The following is a 10,332-nucleotide window of genomic DNA, read 5'->3' as shown; positions in this document are numbered from 1 at the left end:
AATTTAAATTACCAAACCACCAAAGCAACTATACCAATACAAATTACATCAACTTCCAACTCAGCATAATATTATTTTGTTTTATTAAATTTTTTTTTCATATCATTTTTTTATTTATTGTTAATATTACTCTTTATTTAATTTTATTTGAATAATAGGATTTAATTTTTGCATTCCTATTTATTACACCTAAAGGTAAAGTAGCTAATCAATAAAAATAATAATAATAATAATAATAATTTTAATTGTGTGGTTTGTCAGATTGTTTTTTTTTTAATACATTCATCATGCAACGACATATTAGATCTATTTATAAACTTATTTTAATTTATTTCTACATATGACACATCATAAATATATTTGGTACAAAATATTTCGACTTTTAAATATTGGGTCAACTGTTTAAAATTTATAGTAATACTAATAACAACCCACCACTAACTACACACTTTTTCACACACTTTTTTTTTATTTTTTCTCACTCTTTTTTTATCAAAATCTATTACAATTTCTATTTAAAGCTAAAATTAACATTATTCTTCCAAATAATTTGAAATTAATAATTTTGTGCAAAAATTATATGTAACAAACAAAATCTATGCTTATTAATAACTTAACTTTTTATTGCTATTATACATACAATATGTGTATTTTTTTATTTTTTTTTGATTATCACATACATTTTTCTTTTTTTTATTTTTATTTTAATTTAATCTGTATCAAATACATTCACCTTGCTTTTCATTTATTTTTTAATTTAGTTTTTTTTTTATTTCATTAAAAAGTTATTTTAATTTATATTTAATAAATTAAATATTATTATTTATAAATTATAAAAATATAAAAATATAAAAATATAAAATAATTTATTTTATTTTATTTTATTTTATTCTTTTACATAAATTAAAATTCACACACCCACTTTTCTCTCTTCACCCACACTCACATAGATAATAATAGATTTTAAGATATCTCTCTTTTCTTTAAATAAAATTTTATTTGTGTATGATGTTATTTTTATAATTATCTTACTTGGAGCTTTTGTATAACAACATAATAAAAATATTTGCTTTTAAAATAATATCCCAATTATAATAATATTAGATAATCCTTTTATAAATTAAATCTCCTTCTCTTCACTTCATCCACAATTAAATATTTATTATATCCGTCTTCACTTGTTATTTTTGCCCTGTTGTTGTTGTTATTATTTTTTGTTGTATATCCGTGTTTTTTTGGTGGTTTGTTCTTCTCTAATAAAACACACATATACATTTTAATGCGCTCCATTAAAAAAAGTGTGTGAAATTTACAAAAAAAAATATCATTAAATTAATTTAAGATTTAATTATATATATTTTATTTTTTTTTAATCTACAATTATATAATTAAAATTAAAATTTTTTCAAAAAAAAAAATAAAAAAAAAAAATTATTTCTTTTGTTTTTCTATTCTGCTTTTCTTTTTTCTTTGTGTTCAATTATAATTTTTTCCTTGTGGAATTATAAAATAATAAAATAATAAAATAAAATCTATACCCCTATCGGGTATAGTTTTTTTTTAAATAAGAAAAAAAAAAAAAAAAAAAAAAAAAATTAAAAAGTTAGAATAGGTTATACAAACATTTTTAATTTTTTATTTTATTTATTTTTTATAATTTTTAATTTTTTGCAATTTTTTATTACATTCAATTTTATATTTAAAGATATTTTTATTTTGTTTTGTTTATTTTTTTTTTTTTAATTTAGAATAATTAATTAAAATATTAAACTCATAAACACTTTTTAAAATACACACGCACACAATAACCACACCTACATTTTTTTCACCATATAAATAACTTTGAAAAAAATTTTATGAAATTTTGGCACCAAGTTTTATAAATAAAAAAAATAATTTTAAGAGCAAAAAAAATAATAAAACTTTTTTATATCATCCCACAAAAACAATCATTATATCATATTTATAACACACAATCAACACAACAGTTTATTTCACAACATTATTATCTTTAAGCGTAATCATTATTTTTATTATAATACACAAGGATTAGTTAATAATAATAGTTAATTTTATCAGCCAAAAAAAGAGAAAGGGGTGTGTGCGCTTATTTTTTTTTGTTTTTTTTATTTTTTTTTATTTATTAATAAATTAATTTTAATTTTAATATAATTAAAAATTTTTAAAATTTAAAAATTTTTTTCTAACATTTTTTTAAAAATATATAACCCAAAAAAATAATAAATAATAAATAATAAATTTAATAACAAAATTTATTTATAAAATAATTAACTAACGATATTTAATTATTAATCAAAAACAACATATATATTTACAATATAATTAAATAATAATAAAAATGCTTTTTGCTCCTCCCAATTTTTCGGAAACTAGAGAGTTGTTTTGGATTATATACATTCTAATCCTTATACCAAAGTTTTTTGCTAAAGTAATGTCAGTAAGAGAATTATTTCCATTTTTTAAATGGGTAAGTTATATTATTATAATAGAGGAAAAAAAAACAATTGTTTTTTAAAATATTTATATACTAATTTAATAACCGTATTAAATTTTAAAAAAATAGGGTTTTAATATAAGAAGATCAAATTTTTTAGTACCAATTCTTTCAAATAATGTTATTGTTACTGGTGAAGAGGCAGTCCAATATGAAAAACCATTACCATATAAAGATTTACCACCACAAATACAGCGTAATTTAGAACAAAAAGAATATATAATACAAAATGATAATAATAATAAAAATAATAATAGTAACAATAAAAATTCAGATAATAATATAGATAACAATAATATAATACAAAACGAAAATAAAGATAATATAATACAAAACGAAAATAACAATAATAAAAATATAGATATTAATAAATCATCATCAACTGCATCATTAACAAGTTCACTATCATCAGAATCATTATCATCATTATCATCATCAGTATCATCAACAGCATCATCAACAGCATCATCATCAATAGTTTCGACATCACCAAATTTAGAATCAACTTCAACTATACCACAAATTACACCAGAGTCAACACCAACTTTAAAATCCACCAAAGTTCCAACCAAAGAACTTTCAAACCTTGAGATTTTAGAAAAAGTTGAAAAGGGCGAAATTTTAGCATATAAATTAGAAAGTGAATTAGGTGATTGCACACGTGCAGTTGAAATTAGACGTTTACTTTTAGAAAAACAATTACAAAAGAAACTAGAGACATTACCATATCAACAATATGACTTTGGTAAAGTTCAAGGTCAATGTTGCGAAAATGTTATTGGTTATGTACCAATTCCAGTCGGTGCAGCTGGACCAATTCTTTTAAATGGTCAAATGGTTACTATCCCAATGGCAACAACTGAAGGTTGCTTAGTCGCCTCTACACATCGTGGTTGTAAGGCAATTAGCGAATCTGGTGGTTCAAGATGTTCAATTACAAGTCGTGGTATGACTAGAGCTCCAGTTGTTCGTTTTAGTGATATCGTCAAAGCTGCAGAGTTTGTCAATTGGATTAATTCACCAGAAAACTATGGCACCCTCAAAGAAGTATTTGATTCAACCTCTCGTTTTGCTCGTCTTTCAAATATTAAATGCACTGTAGCTGGTCGTTCAGTATATATCCGTTTCAAATGTGATACTGGTGATGCCATGGGTATGAACATGGTTTCAAAAGGTGTCGAGGCTGTTTTAGATCTCTTAAAGTCACTTTTTGATGATATGGCCCTTCTCAGTGTATCTGGTAATATGTGCACCGATAAAAAACCATCATCAATAAATTGGATCGAAGGTAGAGGCCGTAGTGTAGTCTGCGAAGCTTTAATTACTGGTGATGTAGTACAAAAGGTATTAAAAACAAGTGTTCAAGCATTGGTAGATTTAAATATTGCTAAAAACTTAGTGGGCTCAGCTATGGCTGGTTCCATTGGTGGCTTCAACGCTCATGCTTCAAATATTGTAACCGCTGTCTTTTTAGCCACCGGTCAAGATTGTGCTCAAAATGTCGAGTCATCAAATTGTATCACTCAGATGGAAGCTTGCAATGATGGTCAAGACCTTTATATGACCGTTACTATGCCTTCAATCGAAGTTGGTACTGTTGGTGGAGGTACATCACTCCCAGCCCAAGCATCATGCTTAGATATTATTGGTGTTAGAGGTTCTATTGCTGGTAAACCAGGTGCTAATGCTGATCAATTGGCCAAAACCATTTGTGCTGCAGTTATGGCTGGTGAACTTTCTTTAATGGCTGCTTTATCTGCTGGTCACTTAATGAAATCTCATTTACAATTAAACAGAGCTAAATCACCACCATCAACAAATTAAAAGCAAAAAAAATCAAAAAAAAAAAAATTAAAAAAATCAAACTATAACTGATCGATAATTAATTAATGTATATAACAATAATCAAAATAATAACCAAATAATAATAGTGACAAATTATTAAATGTTTTCGACATATAATAGAAATTTTATTATATTAAATTCAAAAAATAATTTAAAAATTTCATATCTTTTTATGAAAAAAAAAACAAATTGTATAAATAAATTTATATTTTTTTTTTTTTGTTTATCCAAAACCTTTTATTTTTTTATTATTAAAAAAGTATTTTAAAAATTACAATTTAATTATCAAATTGTTATTTTAAGTATACCCAAAAAAAAAAAAAGTTATCCCAAAGCATAATAAACTTAAAAAATAATCAAATTTACCTGTTTGTTCTACAGACACTGCCAACGCAATAAAATAAAAAATAACAATGGACAGATATATATTCTTGAACACTCAAGTAGTTTATTATTAATTTTACTACATACTTAATATTTGTTGAATAAAAAAAAATTACTAATGCTGAAATTTTGTTATCCTTTGATAAACTTTCAATTTAAAATATTAATTTTTTTCTTTTTTTAAAATAAACAATAAATATTAAAATATTTTCAAATTTTTTTCTATTCATTTATTTAATAAATAATAATCCTAAGTTTGTAAAACAAATAAACTACTAAGTTTTTATCAATTTGAATCGAAAAAAAAAATATCCAATTGGGTTTTTTAATTTGTCTTTAATTATAAATATATTAAACCCTTTTTTATATCCAATATCTTTTTTATTATCTACAAAATTGTAGTTTGAAGTTTTTGGTAGTTTTTAACTTTATGTATTTTGTAATTTTTTTTTTGAAAATGAAAATGTGGTGTTGTGTGATAAATTCCAAAAAAGGTTTATATATCCAAAGATATATATATAATTATTTGAATATTATTTGTGAAAAAAGCAGATTAAAGTAGGTATCAAAGAATCGGTAGATCTTCTATCCTTAATCTTACAAACTAATAAAAAAAAATATTTTAAAATTTTAATTATTGGTAAACCTCATCGGTTTTTATAAAAAAGAAAACAGATAAATTAAAAAGGGTAAATTTGTGGTAAAAAAAATTCCTTTTTGGAATGTTAAGTTTGTAATATGACTATTTTTTTTTTTTTTTTGGAGTTAAAATCGATTACTGAAGATTGTGAAAAAGTTTATTTATTTTGTTATTTTTATTTATTTATTTTTATTTATTTTTATTTATTTTTATTTATTTTTATTTATTGTTATTTATTTTTTTGTTTTTATATATTTATTTATTTATTAATTTATTTATTTATTTATTTATTTATTTATTTATTTATTTATTTATTTTAAAATTAAAATAAATAGCTTTCTATTTTTTTAAAATTATATTATTTTATAAAAACAAATAATTTTATTTAATAGTTAAACATGTCTAATGTACCTTTAACCTCTTTGCAAGAATTTGAAGAATTTATTAGTGTTTTCCCAAAGCTAAAGCAAGATATTATTGACACCTTGGTTGAAAAAAAAATAAACCAAGAAATTATTGATTGGGTTGGTTTATCCATTGACGTGAACCCCATTGGTGGAAAGTATATGAGAGGCCTTTCAGTTTTGAATACTATTAAAGATTTTAAAGGAGTTGAACAACTTGATGAAGAAACCATTTTCTTAGGAAGGGTTGCTGGGTGGTGTATTGAATTTCTTCAAGCTTCTCTACTTATTGCTGATGATATAATGGATGGTGGTACATATAAATCTATATAATATAATAAGGAATACCCCTGTTAAAAAACCTATACTAAATGTGTGTAATTTTTTTATAATTTAGGTATAATGCGTAGGGATCGTCCATGTTGGCATCATTATCCAAACCCACTTATCAAAAATTTGAATGGAGTGGAACAACCTATTGGTAAAATTGCTGTAAATGATGCTTTTATAATGGAGTCCTGTATTTACATTCTTTTAAAAAAATACTTTAGAGAAAAGGTAAAAATACATCCATAATAGATTTTTTTATTTTATTTAATTCTAATTAATTTTTAAATAATTAACAGCCATACTACACCAAAATGCTTGAATTATACCATGAAATCAGTCATAATACATTCTTGGGTCAGCTATTTGACACTAGTGCATGCCACTCTTTAAAAGGTGATTTTTCTTCATTTAATTTAAAAAAGTAAGTAAATATTTTATTAAAACATTATATATTTTTAAAAGCTTACCATTTTTATAATAAATAAGTTATTTCCAAATTGCAAGATTTAAAACTTCATATTATACTTTTTACACTCCGGTTGCATTGGGTATGTTAATGTGTGGTATAAACTATTTAGATCCACAGTATGATGCTATGAAAGAGCTTTTATTAGAAATTGGTGAATATATGACTGCACAAGGTATGTTGCACAAAAAATATATTAGTATTTTATAAATTAATTAATGTAATGTTTTTGAATAGATGATTACCTTGATTGCTATGGGCTACCTGAAAATATAGGTAAAGTGGGATCCGATATTGAAGAAAACAAACTTTCTTTTTTAATTTGCCAGGCTTTGAACTATGCTACACCTGAACAAATTGAAGAGCTAAAGAAAAACTATGGTATAGATAACCCTGAAAATGTTAAAGTTGTCAAAAAAATTTATAATGATCTTGGTATGAAAGAAATTTATAGAAAATATGAAGACTCACAATATATTGATTTCATAAAAAGAATTGAAAATATGGATGATAAAGTTCCAAAAATAGTTTTTATAAGATTAGTTAATAGATGTTATAAAAGAAATAGATAGGAAACGGCGGTGTGATGTTTCTTGGTTTAATATTAGAAACATTAAAAGAATAAAATAAAAATAACTTGGACATTATTATAAAATATATAAAGATCGTTTTGTGTGGGTTTAGTGTTGTTGGATAAAAAATATATAAATTAATAATTTTGTTAATAACTAATAAATTAAAAATAAAAAAACACAACAAAATTTAGATTTTTTCATAAAAAATATAAAAAAGTTTATTTTTATAATTTTTGATAATCCAAAACCTTTTATTATTTTATTAAAAATATATTTAAAAAATTACAATTTAATAATCAAATTGTAATTTTACCACCTAAGATAATAGCCAATACTAAGAAAGGGTAGGAAAGGTAATATATTTTGCATACTCTCCAGTTTAACATAAAAACATCACCCTTTTTAGCGCCAAGATATAAATTATGCATTTTTTTAAATATTAATAACATTAATAAATAATAGAAATTATTTAAATAAAATGATATGTATATAACCCAAATGCAATACCTATAAAAAAAAAAAAATTATTAATAAACTACATAAAAAAATTGATAAAAAAAATTTAAATAGCTACATGATAAATAAAGAATAGAAATAATATAAAGAAAGTTTTTTTCCTAATAAAATTGCTATTGTAATAATTCCTGCCCTTTTATCATCATCATGATCTCTGTGGTAATTTCCTTGAATAACTTGGAGCATACTTAACATAATTAAAAAATTAAAGAGAGTAATAGGATGGCCCATGTCAAAAATAACAATTTCTTTACATTGTGAAAAGTAAAAGAAGGAGAGAGTACTAACATGGAAACCAAAGAAAAAGAATTGACCACATGCAACATATTTGGCAGGAGTATAAATAACACTTCCAATATACTGGATAATAGTAAAATACAAAACTATTTTGAAAATATCAAAATTGTAGTTCGTATATACCGGTATTAAAAGGAGTCCTATTGAAATTGTTGAAAACCACATATATCTTTTTAACACTATTATTGAAGTTAGCCCAAAAAGAGTTTTGTCTACTGTTAGATCAGTATCAACTTCATATAAAAAGTCAATCAACGAGTTGATTAAATAAGCTATGTTATGATTAAAAAAAGTTATCCCAAAGCATAACAAACTTAAAAAATAATCAACTTTACCGGTTTGTTGTACAGACACTGCCAAAGCAATAAAATAAAAAAAATAACAATGGACAGATATATATATCCTTGAACACTCTAAATAATTTAATATTAATTTTAGCATGTTTTTTTAATTATAATTTTTAATGAATGAATAAAAAAATTATAAATAAATAAAAAAATATTTTAAAAAAAAAAAAAAAAGAAAAAAAAAGAAAAATTAAAAATAATAAAAACAATCTTTATTATTTAAATTTTATCTATAATTTATTATGACAATATTGATAAAAACCTCCATCGATTGTGATAAAAAAGAACCAGATAAATTAAAAAGGGTAATTTGGTGGTAAAAAAAATTCCTTTTAAATTCTTGTGAAAATTGTGTATGGTTAAATTTGTAAAATGATAATCTTGATTTTTTTTTGGGTTCAAAATCGATTTCAACTCTTTTTATCACTGAGCAATGTGAAAAGGTGTATTATTTTTTTTTTTTTTTTTTATTTATTTATTTATTTATTTATTTATTTATTTATTTATTAATTTATTTGTTTGTTTGTTTGTTTGTTTGTTTGTTTTCAAAATTAAAATAAATAGCTTCTATTTTTTTAAAAATTATATTATTTTAAAAATACAAATATTTTTAATTAATAGTTAAACATGTCTAGTGTACCTTTAACCTCTTTGCAAGAATTTGAAGAATTTATTAGTGTTTTCCCAAAGCTAAAGCAAGATATTATTGACACCTTGCCTGGAAAAAAAATAAACCAAGAAATTATTGATTGGATTGGTTTATCCATTGACGTGAACCCCATTGGTGGAAAGTATATGAGAGGCCTTTCAGTTTTGAATACTATTAAAGATTTTAAAGGAGTTGAACAACTTGATGAAGAAACCATTTTCTTAGGAAGGGTTGCTGGGTGGTGTATTGAATTTCTTCAAGCTTCTCTACTTATTGCTGATGATATAATGGATGGTGGTACATATAAATCTATATTGTATAATAAGGAATACCCCTGTTAAAAAACCTATACTAAATGTGTGTAATTTTTTTATAATTTAGGTATAATGCGTAGGGATCGTCCATGTTGGCATCATTATCCAAACCCACTTATCAAAAATTTGAATGGAGTGGAACAACCTATTGGTAAAATTGCTGTAAATGATGCTTTTATAATGGAATCCTGTATTTACATTCTTTTAAAAAAATACTTTAGAGAAAAGGTAAAAATACATCCATAATAGATTTTTTTTTATTTTAATCTAATTAATTTTTAAATAATTAACAGCCATACTACACCGAAATGCTTGAATTATTCCATGAAATTAGTCATAATACATTCTTGGGTCAGCTAATTGACACTAGTGCATGCCACTCTTTAAAAGGTGATTTTTCTTCATTTAATTTAAAAAAGTAAGTAAATATTTTATTAAAACACTATATATTTTTAAAAAAACTAACCATTATAATAAAATAAGCTTTTTCCACACTGTTAGATTTAAAACTGCATATTATTCTTTATATATTCCGGTTGCATTGGGTATGTTAATGTGTGGTATAAACTATTTAGATCCACAGTATGATGCTATGAAAGAGCTTTTATTAGAAATTGGTGAATATATGAATGCCCAAGGTATGTTGCACAAAAAAACATATTAGTATTTTATAAATAAACTAATGTAATGTTATTTTAAATAGATGATTACCTTGATTGCTATGAGTTACCTGAAAATATGGGTAAAGTGGGAACCGATATTGAAGAAAACAAACGTTCTTTTTTAATTTGCCAGGCTTTGAACTATGCTACACCTGAACAAATTGAAGAGCTAAAGAAAAACTATGGTATAGATAACCCTGAAAATGTTAAAGTTGTCAAAAAAATTTATAATGATCTTGGTATGAAAGAAATTTATAGAAAATATGAAGACTCACAATATATTGATTTCATAAAAAGAATTGAAAATATGGATGATAAAGTTCCAAAAATTGTTTTTATAAGATTAGTTAATAGATGTTATAAAAGAAATAGATAGGAAACGGCGGTG

At 23.1% G+C, this 10,332-nt stretch overlaps 4 protein-coding genes across 4 annotated transcripts; 3 read left to right on the top strand and 1 right to left on the bottom strand.

The window, feature by feature from the left end:
- Positions 1-2,359: 2,359 nt before the first annotated feature.
- DICPUDRAFT_38386 (hydroxymethylglutaryl CoA reductase) lies at positions 2,360-4,339 on the top strand (the record flags this gene model as incomplete). Its single annotated transcript, XM_003290985.1, has 3 exons — positions 2,360-2,488; positions 2,585-2,771; positions 2,994-4,339. The coding sequence occupies 3 exons, from the start codon at positions 2,360-2,362 to the stop codon at positions 4,337-4,339; spliced, it is 1,662 nt and encodes a 553-aa protein (XP_003291033.1).
- A 1,443-nt stretch (positions 4,340-5,782) lies between these two features.
- DICPUDRAFT_38388 (uncharacterized protein) lies at positions 5,783-7,156 on the top strand (the record flags this gene model as incomplete). The annotated part of the gene is made up of 5 exons (XM_003290984.1): positions 5,783-6,101; positions 6,186-6,346; positions 6,415-6,539; positions 6,605-6,759; positions 6,822-7,156. The coding sequence occupies 5 exons, from the start codon at positions 5,783-5,785 to the stop codon at positions 7,154-7,156; spliced, it is 1,095 nt and encodes a 364-aa protein (XP_003291032.1).
- A 299-nt stretch (positions 7,157-7,455) lies between these two features.
- On the bottom strand, positions 7,456-8,413 carry DICPUDRAFT_81721 (uncharacterized protein; the record flags this gene model as incomplete). Its single annotated transcript, XM_003290973.1, has 2 exons — positions 7,456-7,666; positions 7,734-8,413. The coding sequence occupies 2 exons, from the start codon at positions 8,411-8,413 to the stop codon at positions 7,456-7,458; spliced, it is 891 nt and encodes a 296-aa protein (XP_003291021.1).
- A 527-nt stretch (positions 8,414-8,940) lies between these two features.
- DICPUDRAFT_38391 (uncharacterized protein) lies at positions 8,941-10,320 on the top strand (the record flags this gene model as incomplete). The annotated part of the gene is made up of 5 exons (XM_003290983.1): positions 8,941-9,265; positions 9,350-9,510; positions 9,576-9,700; positions 9,766-9,920; positions 9,986-10,320. Coding segments are annotated over 5 exons (1,101 nt in total), but the record flags the coding sequence as incomplete, so codon positions are not given.
- Between the last annotated feature and the right edge of the window lie 12 nt (positions 10,321-10,332).

This window comes from Dictyostelium purpureum (genome assembly GCF_000190715.1).
Source record: "Dictyostelium purpureum unplaced genomic scaffold DICPUscaffold_253, whole genome shotgun sequence".
NCBI classification, from domain to species: domain Eukaryota; phylum Evosea; class Eumycetozoa; order Dictyosteliales; family Dictyosteliaceae; genus Dictyostelium; species Dictyostelium purpureum.
Note: the sequence above shows the minus strand (reverse complement) of the source record. Positions and strands in the feature narration are given on the sequence as shown.